A 23771-nucleotide genomic window follows, 5' to 3' on the forward strand; every position below is an offset into this window, starting at 1 on the left:
CTGCCGGCCCGGCATCGCACCACCAGGCCCCCGGTGGTTACGTGGGGGTGAGATGAGCCATCAGGAATGGGGGAGGCAGTGCTGCTGGAGGGCAGGGGAGGGCCGGCAGATCAGAGCAGACAAGCCCGGGGCATGGCTGGAGAGGGCGGACATTTCTCGGTCTAAAATAAGCACTTAGAATAAATTTTCCATCATCTGAGAGGCTGTGTTTGTGCAGGTGGCCCCAGGGAATCCAGGGTGGGTGAACATGGGCGTGGGGGAGGCACTGAGGCAGTGAACCTTGCAGCGGACGTGACATCAAAGGCCCAGCGGCCCCAGAAGAGGAAGACAAGGCTTGGCCAGCCCCAAAGAGACCGAGCAAACGAAACGTGTTCAGATGGACCCCCACCGCTAATCCCCACATCTCACACGTGAACAAGACCCTTCCATGAGTTTGTTTAAAAACAGAAGTTTAGAAATAAATGAATAATGTCGTAAATCTAAATAAAGCAGTAGGGAGAATAGGTGAGGAGACAAACACAGGCAAAGACTTGATCCCGGAGTCAAAGGCTGTGACAAGACATATTAACACAGACAAACCTTTGTCAGGTCTGAGTAAGATAAACGTGGTGCTGAAGGTGGTTGGCCCTCCAGCGATCGATGCACTCGGAAGGGTACAGCTGAGTAAGCTATGGCACGTCACCTTGTTCCCCTTTCTAGGAAGCAACTTAGGACTGGGCGTGTGACCCCGTGCTGACCAACAATATGATAGAAGATTGCTGGAGACGGGTTTCCTCACAATTGAGGAAGAGACGCATGGGAGAGGCAGTTATCCCCCGTCTTTCTCCAGATGCCTGGGCGTGATGTGTGGAAGTGCTGTCACCACCTTGCCACCAACCGAGGGCAGTGCCGGAGAAGTTCGAACAGTGGACCCGTGTCCTGATGTGCTGGGGACTCCCTGTCCCTGGACTTTTTGTTACGTGAGATAATACATTTCCTTATTGTTTAAGCCCATTTGAATCACGATTTCCTGTTATTTCCAGCAGAAGTCACCCTAACTGATAACAGTAAACTCAAGAGCTGGGTTTGAGAGGGGGGATGTAAGCATAGACACATAAATTATCACCAAAAAACCAGGAGACAACACAGTGTACAGACGCATACTGATAAAATGGATGCTTTCCTAGGGAAGCCAAGTTTTTCAAAGTTGGCTCCAAAAGAGATAGTAAAGCCTGGTCTTCCCAATACTGACAGGAAACATACGTTTGTTAAAAGTCTATCCTAGCAGAGGTATCAAGCTCATACGCTATTCCAGGAGATTTCTATTAAATCTAAACTAATTAATACAAGGGGGGCAAACTACAAAAAACAGTGTGTTCAGGAAGGGAGGACACTGGTGTCACCTGGGCAGGGCCATCAGGATGGAGGGACTGTGCCTGCTAGCACAGTGTCACTCTACTCAGGAGGTGACTTCCAGGGAACAGCGCCTGCCCAGCCCAGGCTGGGGTGCAGCTCTCCTGAGCAGGTGAAGCCAGCCTGCCTGGTCACATGACAAAGGGGAGAGGCAGAGCTATTCTGCCAAAGCCAACCCAGGCTGTGGTATAGAATCGGGGAATTCATGCTACGTAGGGACTGCAACACCATCTGTTATAATCAGACTGGCAAAAGTGAAACATGCCCAACCCTGGCGTGGGGTCAGGAAACAGGTGCCCTGACGTGCTTTGGGAGGACGTGGAAACTGCTTTTCCTTTTTTTTTAAAGATTTTTATTGGGGAATTGGGGGTAGGGGAACAGACAAGTTGCTGTCCTTTTGTTCTTCGGTCTAGTTGTGGAGGACGTTGCTTCACTGGCCCAAATTAGCACCATCATTGGGCTCTTCCCGGGTGAGGCAGATCAGTCGCCAGCTTCTGGACGGCTGCTCAAAGCAGCTGCTGGCCGCTCACGGTGGCTGCTGGCTACACACGGTAGCCCATGGCAACCCACCTGCCGTCGCCGGCGACTCACCGCAGCCCAGCTCCAGGTTGAGCTGTTGTTCAGCATCTTAGCTGTGGAGGGCAGCGTCACTGGCCCTCACATGTGGGATCCGAACCGGGGCCCTCTGGCATCCCAAGCCAGTTTTAACGAACGCGCCACTCGGCTGGCCCGAAACTGCTTTTTCAAAGACAAGATGAGAATATCCTTTGAGTCAGTGGCTCTACCTCTGGGCATTTATCCTGCAGAATATTCACGCATGCAGTCCAAAATATCATCCATGAATGTAGCTTCTTACAGCATCACAATGTAGATTACAGTGAAAACTGGTAACGTTGAAAATGTTGGTTAGATAAAATATGGTATATCGTGCTTACACTATGGAATACTATGCAATCCTCAAAAAGAAAATATTTCCAAGGAATGCACTCCACAATACACTGTTAATCAAAATAAACCACCTGCATAAGCATATGTACAGCACGGCCCCATTTATGGTCTTAAAAAACTGTAAATATGCATTAGATGCATACCCCCAAATCCAGAAATACACACCACATGGTCAACACTGGTTACCCAATCAAAGGGTAACAGGATTGGATGGGGGGGGGGGTTGAGAACAAAAGGGAACTTTCATTTTTACTCTTTATATTTCTGTGTTGTTTAAGCTTATGTGCTTACAATGAGCATGAATTTTTGTCTATGTGAATTTATAGACATGTAAGAATATGATGTGATCCAATTCTAAAAATATGTGCATTTACACATACCGCTAGGGATAGGAGCGTGGATTGACATCCTTTAAATAGTAGCATTGATTCTTTCTGGTTTGTGGGTTTACGGGTGATCTTAATTATCTTTTTTGCTTATCTGTATTTTAATTTTATTTAAAAAAATCAGTGCAGTAAAAAATGTACATATGAATAAAAGAACATAGGCTGTCACCGTGTAATTTATACATCCAGGGAAATACATTGTTACCATAAAAATGAGCAAGACTATGTGAACAAGAAAATCACCAAAGCAGAAATGGAAATGGCTAATAGTCTTACATTCTCTAATTCTAAAGCACAAAGTTTGGCACAGTCCCTGCGATGACTGTCCTCTGTCATCGTAACAGCATGTGAGTGTGGAATGAATATGAAATGGACCAGCGGCAGCCAGGGCAGCAGCTAAATCCTGGAGGCAACACTGTCGCAGCCGGAAGCTGTGTTAGGGTCCCCGGAAAAGGGGTCTCTCCAAGGGCACCCAAGAACCCTCCAGGAAGCTATCAGTCGTGAGCCTCACCTGCTGGGAAGGCTTCTCTGAGGCCACATCCTTCTGGGCACCGACAGGAGAATCGAGGGGCAGGAAGTCAGCAGTCTACACTGAGGGCTCCCCTGAAGCGGGGCTTCCTGGGAACGGATGTTGCAAAACAAAGTGATGGTTTTATTCGTGGGAGCAGGAGGGGGAAGAAGACAAGGAAACAAGGACGTAAATTCAGGAAGAGTGCTCCACTTGGGCGGGGGTCTCACCCTGCACGCCCAGCCTTCCCTCCCTCCCTGCGTCCCTCCAATCCCTTCCCAAGATCCTTACCATTGCGAGAAACAGCCCCCAAACCAGTCTACACGCCACCAACACAGCCTCAGAGGCACTGGGAATGTTGTCACCACAGTGTTTTATTATGAAAGCAATACATGGTCCATACACGAAAGATGACGAAAGAGAGGGAACAGCGGCACCGCGTCCCCCGAAACAACCACTTGAATGTGACGGTGTTGTGGGCTCAGCGTCTGTGCAATCATGTCTGTTTACGCAATTTTTCTGGTGCGGCCTGTAAAGTTGCATTTCCCATGCTGCTACAGAGGAGTCGGGATGTGACAGCGGGGTCTCGATGGCGAGAAGTGCTGAGGCACAGGGGTCAGCCGGCAGTCACCTGCAATGCGTCACCTGGGACGTGGTGGGCGAACTTTCAGGACAGGGGCTAAGGACCCACGAGGCCAGTCTGGAAGAGTCCTCCTCCTTTGGAACCACAGCGTCCCTGTCCTTGCAGTCCAGCCGAAGACACCGACTGGCCCCCCAGCTGCTGACATGCCCCAGGTGTCCCAGGTAGGGGCGGGGGTGGGGGCGGGGGTGGGGACTACATATTCTGGTAATCAGCAGGCTCCTGCTCCTGAGCCTCCGGATGCTGCAGGAGCGAGTAGGTGATCGTGTTCTCCTCCTGGGGAGAGAGAGGGGGTGTGGGTCGCAGGAGAAACCTAGAGGAAGGGGGTGGGCTGGGGCGGGGCAGGCGATAGTGGGGGCGCGGGGCAGGTGACAAGGGGGGTCATGGCCGGAGCTCACCTCCTTTTTGGCAGCCTCTTCAGCACTGTAGACGCTGACTGTGGACAAAAAGACAGGTCAGCCTGGGCACTACCGCGTAAGGGGGCCTACTGCGTGCTGGCGGCTGCCAAACAAAGCCCACACCGGACGAGTGCGTGCATGGCCCGCCCGGTCTGGTGCCCCAGCCTGGGCCCCACTGGCCATACGTCAGAGGGAGACAGGCATTTGGGCCGCATGCTTTGCTTTTTGCTTTTCCGGGTTGAGTTATCCCAGCAGCGAAGCAGGTGGCTCTGGGGGTGGAGGGACGGGGGGGTGCTCAGTGTCAGCGTCAGGGCAGCTGTGGAGTTTCGTGGCCACAGAAGTCACCAGAGCGCCCTGTGGGCCACGCCCACTATGGCTGGAGCAAGTGCATCTTTGTGGGAACTTTGAAGAAGCTGGTTGTGCCGTGACATTAAAAAGAAAGAGCACGAGCGAGCGCTTCTCTGGTGACTGCCTCACGCCTTGCCAGCGGGACGCAGCCTCAGCGTCTGCAGAGGGCAGAGGTCTGAGACTACGTGTCAGCGTCGGCTCGGCCCCCTGCGCGGAGCTCCAATTCCCGGCCCAAGCCCGTCCTGACTGCTCCTTCTAACTGTCCCCTGACACCCCCAGCGGGTGGCTATGCCTTCTGGGAACGTTTATGCCAGTGGAGGCCGAACCAAACATCGGAGTAGCTGGTCCCGTGGCGAGTGGGCTTCCTTCCAGATCTGAGTTGGCCCTGGTGTAGACTCAGGCCCACGCCCCCACATCCCCACTTGGGCTGGCCGAGCGGGACAGGGGCCCTGCTCAAAGCACAGCCACACAGCGCCATCTGCTCAAGCTCTCAAATCTGTTGCTCAGCTCTGAGTCACCCCCCGCGGTGCGAGGCCTTGTGTGAGGACCCCCGCTCCTGCCGTACTCGGCCGTCCGGGACTGCCCGACACAGCTCCGGAGCTCTGGTGCTCTGGCTCTAACTACAGCCGGGAAGTCTCCTGGGACACTTGCTCCTCCCACACGCCCCCACCTGGGCCAGGTGTCAGACCTGGAGGGGCTTCGAGGTCATGTCCTCAGTGAGTGGCCGAGTCCACAAGGGGGAATGTCTTGTTAAAGATTCCCCGCATGATGGTGACAGAGCAAGGCCAGGCCCACACGCAGTGAGCCCGGAACCCAGCTTTGCCCGCGAAGCCCACCCATGCCTCCAGGCCCCTGGGACTTTCCCGCGTCCCACTGAGAGCCAAGCCTGACCTTCTCCGCCATCACTCCACGCAGCGGCCTCCTCAGCAAACCCAGGGTTTTCCCCTTGCCTCCTCCATTCCTCTTAGAATCCTCCCCCTCGATCCCATTTGCCTCTGTCTTGCAACTTCTAGCCTCTGTCCTGTGCCAACTCTGCCAAAGCCCCACAGAAAGACCCAAATATCTCTGATTTCCTGCTCTGGAAATGTCCCCAGCATTCCTAGTCCCAGAAATTTGGACACAACCCTCCCCTCTAGCTGGCACAGGGGTCCCTCTTCTCCTCATCTCCAGAGAGGCCCTGTCCTCTGTAAGCCCAGGAGTTAGCCTCAGAGCTGACCAAGCGATTTGAGCCCCTGCCCCTCCCCCTGCCCCCTCCCTCTCCTGTGCCCCCAGCTGAACTCACACAAGCCACTGGGGGAGCAGCCGCAGCTGGCAGTCCCCAGGGGGCCACACTCACCTTCTTTCTCAGGTACAGCCTGTCCCTTTTCCCTGTGCTCAGGGCTTCCTGGGAGGGCTAGGAGGGGCGCACAGGAGGTTAGTAGGGGAATGGCGCGGTGGCCGGAGTCCTCAGGACCGAGGACCAGGGGCAAGAGTGCGTTAGAACCAACCCAGGGGCTTCCCTCCCCAGGGGACTGCGCTAGGCCGGAAACCTGCAGGTCACTATAGCCGCAGGGCACTGAGAGGCCACTCCACTGCGTCTGCTCAGGCTCCCTCTGCCTTTCAAAAGCACCGGTCTCTCCGAGTCCCTGTATTTACTCCTTGGTAACTGAGTCCTGGCTGCGCACAGAGCCGACGGCTGAGCTGTTAGTGCTTGGTGGGGTCTCCCTCTTCCTCAGCGGCTCCGTCGTGCCTCCCTACGCTGTCTCCGAGTCTGGGTGTCTCTAGTGCTTTTCGGTGCGATGTGTCGGGACGACTTGCTTATTGGGCGAAGGCTTATTCTAGGGCCTCCCCCTCTCAGCTCTGTGCATCCACTGGCCAGAAGCTGGTTCCCAGAGCTGAAGCTCCTCAGCCGACCGGGGAACAGACGCTTCCTGAGCCCCACGGGGTGGCAGGCCCCGTGCTGGGTGCTGGGGGACAGTGGGGGACAAGGAGCATGACCCGTGGAACATGACCCGGCCCCTGCCTGCCTCTCCTTTTTCTCTGCCCCTCAACACATGGCCTCAGCAGCACCCTCTTCATGGCCCCTTCAAGCCGCATCCTGGCCACGGCGCCCTCACCGCCGTGGCTCCACGCCTGCAGACCCCCCCCCAGCCCTTTCTGCCTGGCGGACGCCACGCTGCAACATCAGCTCCACATGGTGATGACAGCCCACCCTTGCACGCCACTGTGAGAGCTAGCCTCATTCATCAGAACCACCTGTCAGGTAGCTTCTGCTCCTGTCCTCTTTTGCAGATGGAGAAAACGAGGCACAGAGAAGTTGAGTGACTGGCCGAGGGTCACACAGCGGGTGAGCCGCGGAGCTGAGCTGGCCCGTGGCAGTCTGGCCCAGCACTGGTGCTGCAGTCGTGCACCGCACTGCCTCCCGTGAAAGCTTCTCTAGCGCCCGGCCATGCGGCTACGTAGGCTCATCTGCCCCCAGGGCCTTCGCTTCTCTGTCACTGCTCCAGCCCCTCTGATTACGATGATGGGCTTGCATCTCTGTCTTCCCTACGACGCTGTGAGCCCTTGAGGGCCCGGACTCGACTCCTGTGTCGCCCGGAGTCCAGCACAGGCTCACTCGACACATAAGTGAGTCCGTTCAAGCCTTGTTGAATGAACAAACGAACACGAATGAAGAAATAAAACACAGGGCTACATCTGAACGTGAGGATTCTCTAGCCCAAAGACACGGGTTCCGGCAATGCTTGGGGTTGGGCCTTGGCCAGGGAGGAGCAGAGAACAAGAGGGGACAGAGGAAGCACAAACCTGAAGTCTGCCGTAGCCGGCGGTTGCAGTAGACCACTATGGCAGCGACACCTGCCAGAGAAGCAATGCCAACCACCACAAGCACCACGGCTATCACCACCACGGAGCCATTGCTGGAGCTGGAGCTGGACCCTGGGGAGGACAGACCTCAGGACGCGCGGATGCTCCCTGTCCGCCCCCCGCCCCCCATCGCTGTACCCAGTGCGTGGCCCCTGGAGCTGCCGTGTCTGGGCCACACGCAGGGGTGGCACGTACCTCCCCCGACCCCAGGTCTCTGCACTAATCTCAGGTGTGCTGCTGAGTGTGTAGGACAAAGGGGAGGTTCCTCTTTTCTTCTCAGTCCTCAGGGACAGCAGGGGTGAGGGGAAGGCCTAAAGCCCCATAGTGGGGTCACCACCACGGCACCACCACCGCCTCGAGCTGTCCGGCCCGGGCCACGCCTTGGAGAGCAAGTGGGCACCACGGACGTGAGAAGCAAGCAGAAATGAGGAGAACCTCAGTTCTTAGGCGTGTCCGGGAGCTTAGGGAGCCTGCACCAACGGCGGAGGTCCGCTCGCTGCTGCCCTGGGTGTGGGGCCTGCATCTCAAAGGAACACCACAGCCTCTGAGCCTGGAAGCTAAGGGCTCTGAGCTCCAGCCCCGGCCCCTGCCCACCGGCCAGTCTCTCCGCTCTGTGCCCGGCTCTGCTGCGGTGGCCCTTTGCAGATGGCCGTGTGGGTCCCATGACCTTGGTCCTGATTGCCCTCCCTCTCCTTCTCTCCTTCCACCTGGACAGGGTCCCCACCTTGGACGGTGATGCTCACAGACCGCGACGAGTGCAGTGTTTGCCCTATGTTCCCGGAGCAGTGGTACTCGCCACTGTGACTGGCGTTGGCGTGTGGGATGGAGAAGTTGGACTGCTGGCGGGAGAAACTCTTGGACTTTCCGTTCTGGAAGAATACAATCTTGTACAGACGCTTGTTCTTCCAGCTGTGGCACCTCAGCACGATGGGCTCCCCGACCTGGAACACCAGGCGAGGGGTCTGGAGCAGCAGCCAGTCTGGAAGACACAAAAGGACACAGGGTCCTGGAGGTGAGTCGACCCTGAGACCCAGACCATCCTGACGGCTGGGGCATGCGGGGTGGGGGGAGGGGCTCGAGTTTGGAACCGGACAGGCCTGCTCCCTGTTCTGCCACCCTCGTCCGTGGACTCTACAATCTTGGGCAAGTAATTTAGCTCTCCCGGGCCTCGGTGTCCTCATCTGTGAAGACGGACATAGAGACGGACACATAGTAGTTCCTGACACATAGTAGGTGCTCAGGATGCACTTGTCTTCTCTTTCCTGTCCTGGGAGGAGGTGGCTGCAGCTTTGTCCTGCCCCACAGGCCTCTGTGGAAAGGTCACAAAAGACCCCGGTGCAGCCCCTCCCCTGGGAGAGGAGGGGGGACCCCGTCTGACAGAGCAGATAGCAGACATGTGTCTTTGGGGACAGTAGAAAGTCATGGGCATCCAACAAACGTCAGCTTATTTGGTGAATGTTAGGAATGTGGGACTTTCTTCAGAGGGGTCTTTGTCTGAGAGCAGCAGTGTCACGCACGGACGTCATCAGTCTGCTGTATAATTTCCCCCCAACTTTCATCCTTTTACTGATGAAGAAAAAATATTTAACATTTTTGTTGTACAAGGACTAGAGCCTCGGGTGGGTAGGCTCCTGGCCTCAGCCACACACCTTTTTCCTGATTCTCTCGAACAGAGCAGACTAGGGGCTGGAAAGAAGGTAGGGGACAGCAGGGACGCGGCAAGAGCCACACGCAGCCACGCAGACACCGCGGCCGTGCGGCGAGCCAGGCCCAGGCCAGCCACGTGAGCCTGCCTGGAAGGCAGGTCGAAGGCTCAGCATCAAGGAGGCGAGTGACAACAAAGAGAGAGCCCTGGGCCCCAGCCCCCGTGGGGCAACCCAGAGGGGCCAGCGGGGGCACCGATTCTGCCCCTGGTGTCACAGCTCGAAAGCCCCGCCCCTCACACTGGGGAGCACACCGATGTCACCTGGCTGTCCTTGCCTTCCCATCCTGGAGAACGGCGACCCTGGCCGGACACCCCAGTCCAGGGTAAGGCTGAGTGGTCCTGGTTCTTTCATGAAGACTAGAGTATAGGTGGGGATGCTGAGAACTGTAAAGATTTCTTAAATTGGAGTAGAACCCCGAGAAACTGACCAAGCTGCCACCATGTAGCACCAGCAACCTGTTCTCTCCTTTCTCCTCCCCGTCCGTCCGGGGACCTGCTCTGCACCTTGCTCCCTGCAGAGTCTCTGCTGGTGCCAGGTGAGAACACACACGGTGGGAGGGTCTGCCTGTGGTGGGTTTGTGCCCAGGGCCAGCCACGGTCTCCTTGAGGACACTTGTCTTGGTGCAGATCCTGGGGGCAGGTTCAGGTTCATGGCACTTAGGAGATGTCCTTCTCTGAGTAATCAAAGGGCCAAAGCTCCTCTTTGGTTTTCGGGGAGCCCTGGAGAGAAGCAGTGAGCTCCCGCGAGTCCCCACACCCTCGGCTAGGCTTCCGAGGGGACGGGGGTGGTGCCGCGTGAACCTGGTGTGGGCAGGGCTGTGTGGAGCCTCCCCAGGGTCTCTGTGTCCCAGGAGAGAGCCTCATCGTAACCAGCGCTCTCTGAGTGCCAGCTGGGATCCTGTCGTCCTGGTGGCACGTGCCCTGGGTCCGGGCACCAGCAATGTCAGCTGCGGTGGTGAACAGCCATGGCGCTTCTTGAACATCTCTCACGGTTTCCTCTTCAGCCAGAACTGCCAGCTCCAGCTCACACGGCACCTTCTGGTGCCACTCGTGGAGGCACTGCCCGCCATGTAGGACACGCGCCTTCTGTCTGCTTGTCACATGGCTGTCCCCTCCTCAGGCCCCCTGACTGACCTTCATTCAGCTCTGTCGCAGCCTGGTCTGCAGCGGCTTCCCAGACTCTGGTTCTGCTAACTTCCTGCACACCAAGGCCCTCAGAGACGTGGGTGACAGTCGGGGCTTCACAGTGGCTTGTGGGGCTGTTAGTACCCACTTGTCTGGGCACCGTCGGTATCGCCGGGGTGGTGCTGACGAGCGGGCACTGCTCAGAGTGTTACCTTCCCGCCGGTCCCCAGGCCAGCCCTCTCCCCAAGACCGCTGCCCTCCAGCTACTGAAGACCCCTTGGCAGCATGCACCCAAGTGGAGACACCGTGTCTCCTCCTGGGGCTCAGCCTCACGTCTGACAGCCAACGTTGGGGTTTCCTGGGAAGCGCAGAGGCAGCAGGGACCTGGCCGTGGTGGCTGAGGGGCCGCGAGCTGCATGCCGTGCTGGGACCGGCGGTGCTAGCACAGTCACCGGTGGAGAGCTGCTGCTGCTAACCCTGACACCTGTTTCTCCTGAGGCCAGGTGCTGCCTGGTGCTCAGGCAGGAAATGGGGTGGGACCTGTGTGGGTAGCACAGCTAATGAGGGCCTGGGCCAGGGTCATGGCCACGGCCTGCCGGCCACTCCCATCTGCTCTGCCTTCTGCCTCTGACAGGCTGCTCTGGCTCTCGGTCAGTCACTGTGGGCTGCAGGCCGGGGCTCCAGCACCCCTGGGCCTTTCCTGGGCCAGCTCCCAGGAGCAGGGGCTCCTGAGGAAGGCAACTGACCCCAACGCCTGGCACAGGCCACCTCCAGCTGAATTCACGGAGCCTGGGGTGCATCCCCACTGTGCCCCTCAGCTTGACTCAGGTTGCAGGACTGGGGGAGGCCCCGGAGGAATCCTGAGCCACAGCCAGGGCCTGTCCAGGTACAGAGGAGGCCGAAGGCAGGGAAATGACCTCTGTGTGGAGCCTCGGGCTGAGGCCTGTAAGCCCCTCGCTGCCAAGTTCTGTGCCTGCTCTGCATCTGCGAGGACTCCAGGACACTGAGCACCTGGCCCGTCCTGCTGGACCGCGGCCACTGCCCAGCAGGCACGGGGTGAGCGGGAGGCTGGGGCGGTCCAGCCCAGGCTACGGCAATAGGGCTCCCAGCTGTGACCAAGTGGGCCCGGGACTAGCTGGCGGTGGGGAGGTGGTGGTCCCAGTAGCACGACTTGGGTCTCACTCTGGGCCCAGCTGATGAGCTGGCGGCCATTGCGGTCGGCAGGTGGACTGTGGCCTGAGCTGCTGCTGGAGTGCGAGCAGGGGGCAAGTGTCCACTGTAGAAGCCGCCCTGCCCAGTGTCCTCACAGTGACAAGCCAGCTGCCCTACACTGGGCACTCCATTGGGAGGGCCACAGTTCTGTTGGCTCCCAGTCTGCATGGCGGTGTCCCCGGGCCCCAAGGTTGGTACTCTGACCCAGGTCCTCCCGGAGGCATCCACCTCATGTGTCTGTCTGTCCGTCCATCATCAGACGTGGAGGCTGGGGCTTTGTGACATCAGCAAACATTTGTTGAGCCCTGCCCTGTGTCAGGACTGGAAATGCAAAGCTTTTGCTTGAAGTTGCTGGAGGGTGGAGGCAGGGAATGCTGCCACTCATGGACCTGCCTGCCAAGGGGGCGTGGGTACCCCACTGAGCAGGGGGACTGAGACGGAAGGAGCTCATCGGTTTCTAGGGAAAGTAACTTCTAGGGCTGGGACTCAGCTGTGTTGTGTCCATGCTGTAAAAGTGGGCTTTTAGGAAGCAAAGGGTTCCTTCTGCTTCTCTCACACCTGGCGGCCTGTGGCGTTGTCATCACCTTCTTGCTCCATCAGCACTGAGGTGAAGCAGCCCAGCGTCTGCCGAGGCACTGCCACCCACCCCACATAGAAAGAGGTGTGGGGGTGGAAAGGGGAATGACCACTTCAAACAGCTCACAGCCACGCTGCCCAGCAAACGGCCACCCCTTCCCTAAAAGCCTGGCCGTGTCAGCAGGTGTCACCTCTCCTCGTCCCCCCGGACCTCCCTGGCCTCACTCCACTGACCGGAAACCACGTCCAGATGCACGGGGTCACTGAGGCTGGTCTGGCCCGTCTGGCACTGGTAGTCGCCGCTGTCATTGTTGCTGACCTGGAGGCGGTAGCTGGGCTGGACCTGGGTCAGGATGGGGTTCCCATTGTGGAACCAGTGGATGGAGTCGTTCCCGTGCCCCTGGCAGCTCAGGGTCACGCTGTCACCCTGGAGCAGGTTGATCCACGGGGGCTCGAGGTTCAGCACCGCCTTCGGGGGAGCTGCTGAGGGGCAGACAGCAAAGGCAGCGTGAGGAAAGGGGGGCCCCCCGCAGGCCCCAAAATGTTTGTGACTGAAGCTGATTCCTCTTCCACAAACACCCCTCAGGGTCCAGGTACCAAGTGCCTTGGGGTGTTTGGCCGCCTCTCAGGAGGACAGGCAAGAGGTCCGAGAGGGGGGATGAGGCAGACACCCTAGGAGCAATGTGTGCTCACCAAAGGTGCCCGAGGCAGCTCCCCCCGCACACCCCTGTGGGCTCTCACTTTCCTCCCCTGACAACTAAGGCATTTGGACACGAGTGGAGGACGACAGATGGTGGAGCTGTCAGGCCTGAGAGCCAGACGGCACGCTCCCTCCTGACCGTGTCCTTCATCCCCTTAGCACAGGCCTGTCCTCACACCAAGCACAGAGGAGCCCCTGTGACCTCCCGGAGGGGAACGAAAACAAAGGGGGAGGCAGGCTGCAGGGCCTGGGCTCAGAGCCTGAGGCCGCCCCAGCCTGCCGTCCCGGGGGTGCAGGCCAGCGGGGAGGAGGAAGCCGGGGGCTGGCGGGGTCCACTCCACCACCTCCTTCTGTTTCTGTCCCGCCTGAGGCGCTCGCCTACGGCCCAGCAGAGGACCCGCCAACCCGCGGGGACAGCCGAAGCAGACACTGACTTCCCACGCAGCGGAAACTACAACCACCCAGGCTCTTTTTAGGGGAGAACTGACTGCGTACGGGGAGAGGAAGACGAGTGACTTGTCTTCTGTGGCAGCTGTGACGAGTGACCACGTCATCCAGCGTGACAGGACAGAGGGGTGAAGCACCTGTGCACCAGGCTGCCCATCCCTGCTTCCCTGGGAGGGAGCCGGGCACCCTGTGGGGGCAATTGTCCTTCCTGGCCCCACCTGGGAGCTGGCGGGTTCGGAGCACCCCCAGGCAGGGTGCTGGGGGCAGAGGGCAGCTGGGGGAGGGGGAGAGGGGGGAGACACTTACCAGCTGCCCTGGAACCAGGAGCTGTGGGGAGAGAGCAAAATCAGCCGGAGTTGGCATGTGACAGCGATGACTCGTTACAAATAATCGCCTCCTGGCAAAGCCCCCTGACTCGCTTGTCCTTCTCTGTCCCCATTAAGTCACCCATTATGTCCACACATTTGCTTGTTCAGCCGTGTGTCACTGAAATGACCACGCGCGCAGGCCGGTTGGTGTCCCTGTAAATTTACCGGCTCCATTTTCAAAGGACACTGAGCTGTCATTCTGACACTTGTCATTCTGAAATGCGCCTGCTGCTTGTCTGCGGAGTGACCATGGACATGACCGCACTTCCTGTCCTGGCCTCAGCCCCCTCGCGCTTAAAGGCCATGCTCTCTTCCTGCTCTCTTCCTGCTTCTCGGAGATCTCACGTCGTCCTCCTAAGCTGTCATCGCTTCGGCCCCCTTCCTGGCTTCTCGCTGGGGACAGTGTCCCCCGGCTGCGGCCGCTCTCTGTCCTGGGCCGTCCCTTTCACCCTCTCCATCACTCCCTTTCCCTCCGGTATCACCAGCCTCTCCTTCTCAGCTGGATCTGTCCCACCCACAAAAAATACTCCAGGATTTTTCATTAAAACTCTTCACTTAAAAAATAATTTTAAAAAAAACCAAAACTCTTCAGTTGACCCCTGTGATAATTCCAAAATTACTTCTTCGTTCCCTTTCACACCGGACTTCTCCATTCTTTTTCCTGCACAGGCTGTCTTCATTTCTCATCCTCCCACTGTTTCATTCTCTGCCCTCCCCACCACAACTCCTCACATCAAATCCACCCACGCGGTGCTGTCAAGAGGACATCTGTCTCTCCGTCCTCCCGATACGTGCGTCTCTTCACCGTCTCCCCAGTTACTGTCTCTGTCTCTCCCATGCCCCAGTCCCTTCACAACAGCAAATCTTGGGTCATTGACTTCTCTCCACGTCCATGGCCACCATGCCAGCCTGGGTCACCGCCACCTTCCATCTCCTAACTTGTGTCCCCACTTTTTTTGTGCCCCCTACCGTCAATCCCCCACAGAAGAGCTAGCGCTACCTTTAAACATCAAATTAGATAACGTCACTCCCTGCTCACAAGTCCTCGGTGGCTTCCTTTGCTCTTAAAATGTAGACACGCGTGTTGACAAGGCCACAGCTGGCGTGGGGCCTGCCCACCTTTTCAGCCTCACCTGTCTCGAGCCCCCTTCCCCACTCACTGAGCTCCAGTGACACCAGCCCTCCTTAAAGGCCACAAATGCGGGGCTTTGTGTGTGCTGACCCCTCTGCTGGAAACCTGATTCCTTTGGATGTCCCACTGGCCACGTCCTTATGGCGCCTAAGGCTTCAGCTGAGATGTCGCCTCCTCAGGAAGCTTCCCACATCTTCCTGTTTAAGCAGGCTGCTCTCTCAGCTCCCTGGCAGCGTTTCTTATCAGAGTATCCTGTTTTCTCTTCGTAGCCCTTTCCAGTTTATATTTATGCCTTTGTATCTGTTTATTCATCATTTCTCTCAGAAATTTTTCTTCCGTTCTGCAGAACGGAAGCTCCCAGAGGGCAGTGCCCACATCAACCGTATTCGCCCATGTTCTGGAAACCATCCCCTGAGTGAGTCTCTGTGGGAGGTGAGGGGGCCCGAGGTGGTGCTGATAGCAAGGAGTCGGGGGAGGGCGCGGGCGTGAGACGAAGCTCCTAGACGGAGCCGAGGGCCTGGAGCGCGAGGAGGTGTGGGGGCGACACGAGTGGGTGCCTGGGGAGGCCAGTGCGCTCACACAGGTAGGGATGTTAGGAGGAAGGGGACATCTGTACGGGGAAGTAATAAGTTGGATCTTGAATGGTTTCTTTTCCTGAGCTGGCAAACCAGCCTGGGGGTGTCCGAGCAGCAGGCGGAAATACAACATTGTACTTGACACAGCAAGAGGGATGGGTTTGGAAGTTATTGACACAGAAGTGACAGCTGCAAACCAGGGCGTGCAGGGTCGGCAAGGGCGACGGGGCGGGAGGAAGGTGGATGAAGAAGGGGGCCTGAAAGGGAGGGCAGGACACAAGAAAGATGAGAGAGTGGGGAGCGGCCAGAGAGCACGTGTTCACTCGACAGACCCTCGTGCGACGACGGCCGGCCGTGCTGCAGGTCGGGAGGGCTGGCTGTCGTGTCCCACAGCAGCGCCCGCACACGCCAGTCACTTAAAGCTTCAGTCAGGCAGCTGTGGGGCCTGTGGAAGGGGAAGGGGCAGAGCCCCAGCACCTGGCTGCAGGGGAGACCCAGGGGGCAGGACTAGTAGGGGGACCTAGAGCTTTCTCTGGCGAGCAATAGCACAGCACCAAGGCCCGCATGAGGGCCAGTGACTCAGCCATGGCCTGGAGATGTCACGACCTCAGGGTGCAGCCTGAATTTGGAGAAGAAGACACAAGCGTCATCAAGACTGGGTCAGAACGGAGTCATCCAGCGATGAAGACCAGAACGCGGTGGCCCAGGTGGGAACAGAAGAGATGGAGCAAGTTCTTGGTGACTTAGCAAAGGGGCAAATGAAAGAAAGTGCCAGTCTCCGTGGCAGTCCTGCCCGGCAGCTGGCACATTGGCAGCACCATTAGCAGAGGCAGAGGAGCAGGTCACCTCCTCAGGCCTGGGCGTCCCCAGGGGAACAGTGAGGTGGCCTGTCTGCTTGTGGGGTTACTAGCTTCCTCTCCTGCACCCCCGTGCATACCACCCAGCACTGAGGGCTCCCAGAGCTGACCGGATTTGACTGTCAGCCATGCATGTAGCCTGGGGTAGAGGCTGCATACCTTCCTCTGGGCCGTCCTGAGGTGGATGTGAACTTGGGGAGACAGTTGTGGCCCCAGGGCTCCCCTCGATGGCCTTCCCTGGACTGTCCCTCCAACCAGAGCATCAGCCCCAGGCCCAGGCCCCCGCTAACCACACAATCAGCCATCCATCTCGGCCTAGGACCCTGGCTTTCTCCCCAATCAGAGTAGGACTTGTCCCTGTGTCTGTGCAGCATGACAGGCACACACAATGTCCTGGTCCCACACTCAGTGGTTCCAGCATGGCCCAGGCGGTACAGTCTCTGAGCTGCGCACCCCTGAAAAACCCAGGCCCTCTGTGCTTCTCCCCAGAGCAAGAAAAGAGGCTTCTGCTGCCTCTTTCAGGGTGGATTCAGGGGTGCAAAGAAGGGCCACTGCCCCGTGTGCACCCCCTTCACCCCCAACAGCATTAGCCTCCCCGCCTAACATTCGGTCCCTGTGAAAGAAACACAGATCTCTAACAAGGGAAACAGCCTGGCCGTCAAGTCCAAGTCATGAGACCTTCCTCAGAGCAGGGGCTGGTGTGCAGGTGACAAGAGTGTCCAGGGACCTGGGTGCACAGTAAGATTCAGCAGAAGACACTGAAGTCCCCAAATCCGGCCAATTTCACTAGTTGCCAAGGCCAGAGGGGTTGTCAGGGTTTGGTCTCCGTCGGCCTGCCGTCACCCTCCTGACGTATTTTCCAAGCTACCTGCCTGCGTGCACAAGCTCAGCCCCGACCCAGGTGACACAGCTGAATCAGGAAAGCACGCCTGCCTTAGTTCCTCCTCCTCTGTCCCTCCTGGGGACCGTGACTCACCCATGAGCAGGAGAGCTGTCCACAGCAGCATGTGGCCCAAAGGATGGCAGGGTGTGCCATCAGCCCTATTTCTCAGCGAGGGGGCCCCCATCACCCTGGAGAGCTGGGCTCCCACAGCACCAGCACTGCAAGCGCAGGTCCTCTGCACGCTGGACAGATTGCGCCCCAGAGGGCCGACCAAGTCTGGAGTCCAAAAGAGGAAGTGAGAGGCAGCACTGTTTCATCCTGGGCCCCGCCCTCCACCCCTTTCCTCTGAACTGCCCCTCCCTGAAGATGCGGCCTTCCCAGAATGATTCTGGCTCAGCTTGACCCCAAATTCACCGAAATTTTACAAATTGGGGAACAACTTCCTGTTCTTCCTCTGGGGCCACAGCTGGCCTCGCTCGGCCCGCGAGGAAGAGAAGAGGGGGCAGTCACACGAACACAGCTCAGAGCCTGCTCCTTGCTTCTCTCCAGAGGGGGTGGGGGAGAGGCGGTCGCTCCGGCTTCTGGGTCAGACACCGAGAGCCACCGGGCAGCAGGTGGTGGTCTCTGTTACCACCCCTGACTCACGTTTGGACTGTGGAACAGGACAAGGAGGTGTGTGCGGTGGCAGTAGGGTGACCACACTCACCCTCACTGTTCCCCTCCCTCATTCACTCACGCCCTGGTTCTCTAGCTCTGTCCCCCGCCCCCCCCCCAAATTCCCACCCTGTTCTTATCACCATGGCGGGTGAAACAGCATGGCTTTGGAGCTGCGTGAGTTGGGGTTCCTGGTCCGTATAAGTGAAGACCACCATGCCTACCCCTCAAGCAGGGTTTCTCAGCCTCAGTACCATTGACATCTGGGGCCAAATCAGTCCTGTTGTGAGGACCTGTCCTGGATGTTGTCAGATGCTTAGCAGCACCCTGGCTTCTACGTGCCAGTGGCAACCACTAATTGCGAAAATAAAAATGTCTCCAGATGCCGGCAGACGTCCCCTCGGTTTGCCAATGACCCTGGGGCTTTTGTTTGCTATCGAGGCACCTCGGATGGCATGGGTACCCAGCATATGCTGGCTCCCTCCTCTAGCTCTCTGCACACCCTCAGCACCCCCAGCTGGCATCCCTCTTGGGCCCTCTCCAGGGGCCTCTTTTGCAAATGCCCTCTCAGGAAGCACACTGTAATACTCAAGGAAATGACATTAAAACCTGTGGTCTTCAAAAGCCTCACAGGTCCCCACCCCTTGGCCGCAGACTTTTACTACTGGCCCCAACCCACCTCCAGCCCTTATACAGTTTTCAGGTGAAGGTCATCTAAAAAAGTCAGATCTTTATCTACGGGCATTTTTAAGTCTTTTGTCATTGACAGATAGTTACGGTTTTTATGTGAGGCTTCTGCAAAAGTGAGACTTGTGGAAAGGACCCTGTGCAGAACGCCCGACCACTGTCACAGCGCCAGGTTACAAGGTGTGGAGCCCGGGGCTCCCAGGTCACCACTGAAGAAGGCCCCACCTGACATCTGGGCCCATTTGAGCAATGGAGACCTCAAAGCCGAGCTGAGGAGATGTTGCTGGCATCATGAAACACACTGCTTCCCCCGCTGGCCTTGGCGCACGGACGCTGGCCCTTCCCCCGTTGTCACGAAAGCCCTCTCCCCGTGGCGCCTGCTTCCCCGTCTGCTTGGAGAGATAACGCGACCGTCTTATTCCTGAGGCGCATGCAAAGGAGGAACCCTATCTGATTACTGGTTTTGCCACCGAAGACCCTGCTTGGTACATGGTGCTGGTGGCCCTGCAGCTCTGCCTGTTACGAACATCTGCTGATTTCTAGCGCCTCCGCTTCTCAGAACAAAAGGAAGCCCTCTCTGTCGTGCCAGCCTCTGTAACCAACCCTGCCACCCTGCCAGTCAGCACTCCACCCCCCCCACCCTCTCACCCCCGCCTCCAGCTAACTAACAAGAGAGGAAGCAGGACGGTACTGCCTGTGCGGCCTCCAGGTCCTTACATCTTACTGACCCCCTCGGCTGTCACCTCCCAGTTCTGAGCCGTGGCCGACCTCCCTGCACCCCTATCCCAGTAGCCTCCACCACAGGACACCTGTTTGGGTGGCACTGCCTGGGTTTGGCTTCACCTGTGCAGGACCAGTGCCCCTCAGGTATGGGATGCTCAGTGTCTAACTACATAGGGGGTGGTGGGAGCAGGCATCTTGCAGAGACCCAGGCCCAGAGCCTAGGCGAGGCAAGCTCATTTCGGAAAGTACCCCCACCCAGAGGAACTTAAAAACTCCTGCTTCAGCCAAACATAACAGAATGTTGTGTCAAGAAAGTAGAAGATAAGCTAGCCATGTTTTATAGCTCGTTAGAAGAAAATAAACTAGCCATGTTTTATAGTTTGTTAAAATAAAACGAACTAACCGCTTTTTTTTTTTCTTTTACCCACTAACCGCTTTTTTTCACTTCTGTATCCAGCTTCAGCTATAAATTCCTCACCGGCCAAGACTTCGGGGCTGTTCTCCTCTTGCAGAGTGAGGCGGTCGCCAGGCTTGACTAATAAAGCCTTTGGAACGAAAACTCTTTGTCTAAGGTTTTTGTTAACGAGCTAGGACCTCACGATCTGAGCTACGTATTCACGCCTCTGGCTGCACACATCCACACCAGGCTTCACGTTGGGCTGCAGCTCTCGGCCTGCAGTAGAGACTCAACCAGAAACCACCAGGAGGCCTTGAGGCTTCACTGCTCACTTTGGCAGATCCCTGATCCCCTGGCTGGGACTAAGGAAAGCAAGAGGCGCCCCCCAAAAGTCCCTAGACTCCCTGGCTGAAGTCAATCCCATTCTCGCTGACCAGGGAGGTGTCTGCAGTGGCCGCCTGCTGCCCTCAGATTAGCACTTCTGGGGAAGTTGACACCCAGCACATAGAGCACTGAACGAGCCATTTGGCCCAAGAACGTGTCTTCTCCACCAGCTTTTTCTTGGATCCATTTGATCAGTCGGTTTCGGTCATGGGGACTGGCTGTGGAGTGCCCTCCAGACATCGGGTATTATCCTGCTTGCGGACATGCTGAGGGTCACCCTGGTAGGCTGCAGTCTCAGAAGCATTCAATGCTCGCGTGCAGCTGCTGCGGAGCGGACAACAATGTCCCAGACAAGTGACCTCCCTTCGCGTAGAACAGCCAACTAATTGGACCAAGACCTCGCTGATCTGACCTGTGTTTTCCAGCCCGAGATCCAGTTTGACTCCAGCGCCAACAAGAAAGAGGCTCAGAGCGGTGCTCAGACCTTAAATTTTGATCAAAGGGAAGGGAGGAAGATAAAGTTAATTCGTATAGTAAGTCAGGACCCACAGAGGTGAGGCAGCCCCGGGGGGCCCAGGTCACAGCCTGACTTACTAGGCATGCCTGCCAGGGTCCTGACACACCCACCTCAGTCCTCACTCAGCCGTACCAGCTCCCCTGGCCCTGGAAAACAGGACCAGCTGACCGTACAAGGGAGGCCCCCTCTGGCCAGCTCTGCCTCCTTCCCAGCTGCCCCTTTGGCTCTGTAAAGCTCGCTCTGGGGCTGGCCGAGTGGTGCGTTGGTTAGGAGTTGGCTTGGGAATCCAGCTCTGAGCAGCAGGGCCCTGGTTCGGATCCCACATGAAGGCCAGTGACGCTGTGCCCTCTACAGCTAAGATGGTGAACAACAGCTCGATCTGGAGCTGGGCTGCCCCGAGTCACCAGCGTCAGCATAGGCTGCACTGGGGCTGGCCGGCAGCAGACGTGCACTTTCGTGAGCTGCTGTGAGTCACAGTGAGTGGCCGTCCCATGGCCGGTGAGCAACTGCCCCACCCAGGAAGAGCGCAATGATAATACCTACAAGGGCCAGTGAAGTGACGTCCTCCACAACTAGACTGAAGAACCAAAGGACAGCAACTTGTCTGTTCCCCTCCCCCAATTCCCCAATAAAATCTTTAAAAAAAAAAAAAGCTCGCTCTTGACCCAAGTCCCCGAGGAAGAGGGCTCCCTGCCTGTGAGGCACTGTACCCCCCCAGTCTACAGATGACTGTTCATTGAATGAAGGACATGAAATCATTTTTTAGTTGTTTAGCCATGTGACAAAACAAAAGCATAGAGCAACATATAGTTAATTAATAGAATGCTTACTAGGTCGAGGCACTTTACATATGTTACCTCTAACAACAATGTCAGAAGGTACATTGTGGCATCCTCATTTGCACACTGAGAAACTGAAAATATAAACCGAGATCTGTTACAATTTTTCAGAGTTCGAGCAAAATGGATTGCAATAGAGCAGTGCCAGAACGGAAGCAGTCAGGAGCCCTCCAGCTGCAGAAATCCGAGGAAGGCTTCTGCAGAGAGAAGGGGAAAGCGTAGCAAGGAAACCATTCATGGGCACTGGTGTGAGCACTGGCGCGATTTGGAAAAGCCTACCTGGCTGTTTGTGATTGGCTGTGAAGGGGAGAAGAAAATGCCACCCCAAAATATGCCTCTTTCACATAACAATTATTTTGAGCTGATTATTTTTAAGAAGCAGCAGCAGACACAGGAGAAGCTCTGGAAACCGAGTAGCAGTTTTCCTTCTGTGAGGCTCACTTCTGTGTATGAGGGCATCTCCGGGCAGAAGGCGTCCACCTCTGAGGGAGGGAGCCACGCGAGAAGGAGGGGTCTGACTCACAGCGCTTCTCATTCACACCGCCCAGATCTCAATTTGCTTAACAATCTCACCTTTGACTGTGATTTTCCTGATAATCCCCCCAAACTGGATTCCCCCAAAAAAACCCTTTCTTTTGTCTTTAGCTGGAGATAGTATTTAAGGTGAGGGCTTGGGCCACTTTGGGAGTCACTAATTTTTCCTGGGTGTACATGCTACTAAAACTCTGTTTTTCAATTTGTCTTTTATTGGGAGCGTGGGGTCTCAGCTAAGACCCTAGAAGGGTAGAGGGAACATTATTTGTCCTTTCCTATAAAACCAAAACAGAGAAAGGAGTCTCTCCTTCCCATCACAGCTGGGAAAGGCTAAAGAAAGAGAAAAGTAGAACATTTTCTAAAAGACAATGGTTACACATATAGGGCACACTATTGATGGAAAATCGAAACATGCCCATGAAACAGGAGAATTCTTTGAAAGAGACAGCTTGATTTAAAATGTAAATATCGGGAAATAGCACAGAGATGAATAATTCGAACATCAGAAGAGCCCATGGAGGCCCAGCCGGCCAACGCCCCGCCCTGACCCGCTGCGCCATCTTGGGTGTTCTCTCCGTCCTACCCAAGGTTTGGTGCCTCGTCAAGTGGCGACTACACCAGCACTCCGCCCATAATGTTGTGAAGATTAAATCACAAAATCCATGAGTAACGCTGTTAAGAACAACATCAACAGAGGAAGCCTGGAAGGTCTCACTGGCTGTATTCAGCGATTCAGGAACTGGGCAGCGTCCCATCCAGCAGCCAGAACAGAGCTCCGGGGAGCGTGCACCAGGAAAGACTTACAGGCAGAAGGAAGTTACTACACGAGGCCAAAAAGATTGGTATGACAAGGTCGCTCTCCTTCAGGGGGTGGCGGAGCCCCACTAGTGCTCGTCAGGCGATTCCAGATGGGCTGGTGTGAGATCCCATTTCTGGGAGAGCCGAGACTGTAACTAAACCCGGGTTTGGTGATGTGGGGCTTAGCATAGGTGACTCCATTTGGGGCCTGTTGTCTTGTTTTTTAGAATGCTCAACACAGAACCTGGCATCCGCATTTAGTCTTTATCATTGTTATCATTCAAGGCTGAGAAAATCTAGCCTACTGCTTCCAGCGGGGGACCGGCGTTTTTGGACCCACTGGGGAGGGGCAGATGAGGCTGCAGCTCTAGGCGCACTCTGAGTCCAGCTCCTGGCCCACAAGGTGGTCCTTTCTGCTTTCTGCTTGGTTGGCTTTTGTTTCTCTTCCTCCGGACCACCTCTCAGCGATCCCGTGACTGGTTTATCAATCCTCTCTAGGATTTCCTCCTGGCAGCCACTTCCCCAGAGCTGAGCCTCTCGCCTGCACTACAATCAGCTGCTGACCCCAAAGGAGGAAGAAGTCTGGGGAAAACAACCACAGAGGGGAAGGGGAGAGGCCGTCGGAAGCTCTGTCTGAGGGCTTTCAGCACCTTTTTCAGCACCCTTTTCAGCACCCTTTTCAGCACCCTTTTCAGCACCCTTTTCAGCACCCATTTCAACATCCTTCCCACAGCTCACAGGCAGCCGGGAAACTGCCTTTGGAAATTCATCGCTTTGTGTTAAAGCAACATCATCTTTAACAACCTTTTAGAAATGCAGACACTCTGGGCTATGTGGGCATTAACTTCAGAGTGTGAATTTGTTCACCAATCACACTTTTTCAGAGCTGGAGAGTGGGGAGAAGTCTGATGAGAGGAGCAAGAAATAATGCATGAGAAAGGCTATTTCTCAGGAAGCAAAGACCCATGTCAAAGGAAAGGGCTTAGACAACAAGCGGCTATTTATCTCTGAGGACCTAGGTTAGGTTACTGACTTATTTATGAAGTTTATTATATATTTTAAAACTTTTTAAATTTAAGTATAGTTGGTATACAATATTATAAGTTACATTAATTTCAGGTGTATAATGAAGTGATTCCACATTTTTATACCTTACAGTGTGATCACCCCACTAAGTCTAGTACCCATATGTCA

General features: G+C 56.3%; 1 protein-coding gene across 3 annotated transcripts; it reads right to left on the reverse strand.

Moving 5' to 3' along the window:
• Nucleotides 1–3588: 3588 nt before the first annotated feature.
• On the reverse strand, nt 3589–17326 carry FCGR2B (Fc gamma receptor IIb). 3 transcript variants are annotated; one of them, XM_019660646.1, is made up of 8 exons: nt 17138–17326; nt 13536–13556; nt 12317–12565; nt 8189–8443; nt 7405–7536; nt 5957–6013; nt 4273–4310; nt 3589–4150 (listed from the first exon to the last, which is right to left on the reverse strand). In XM_019660646.1, the coding sequence occupies exons 1-8, from the start codon at nt 17226–17228 to the stop codon at nt 4070–4072; spliced, it is 924 nt and encodes a 307-aa protein (XP_019516191.1). In that variant the 5' UTR covers nt 17229–17326; the 3' UTR covers nt 3589–4069. The 3 variants fall into 3 exon arrangements, with proteins under 3 accessions (XP_019516191.1, XP_019516193.1, XP_019516192.1); XM_019660648.1 differs by lacking the exon at nt 17138–17326 and adding an exon at nt 14598–14682; XM_019660647.1 differs by lacking the exon at nt 5957–6013.
• Nucleotides 17327–23771: the final 6445 nt, after the last annotated feature.

Source organism: Hipposideros armiger, unplaced genomic scaffold, assembly GCF_001890085.2.
Source record: "Hipposideros armiger isolate ML-2016 unplaced genomic scaffold, ASM189008v1 scaffold_324, whole genome shotgun sequence".
Lineage (NCBI taxonomy): Eukaryota > Metazoa > Chordata > Mammalia > Chiroptera > Hipposideridae > Hipposideros > Hipposideros armiger.

Coding starts and splice junctions, on each gene's coding strand:
- FCGR2B (XM_019660646.1), bottom strand. CDS start 17,228: ATGGGGGCCCCCTCGCTGAGAAATAGGGCTGATGGCACACCCTGCCAT. Junction 6,014..7,404: donor CCGGCTACGGCAGACTTCAG/GTTTGTGCTTCC, acceptor CGCCCCTCCTAG/CCCTCCCAGGAAGCCCTGAG. Junction 4,311..5,956: donor GGCTGTACCTGAGAAAGAAG/GTGAGTGTGGCC, acceptor TTTTGTCCACAG/TCAGCGTCTACAGTGCTGAA.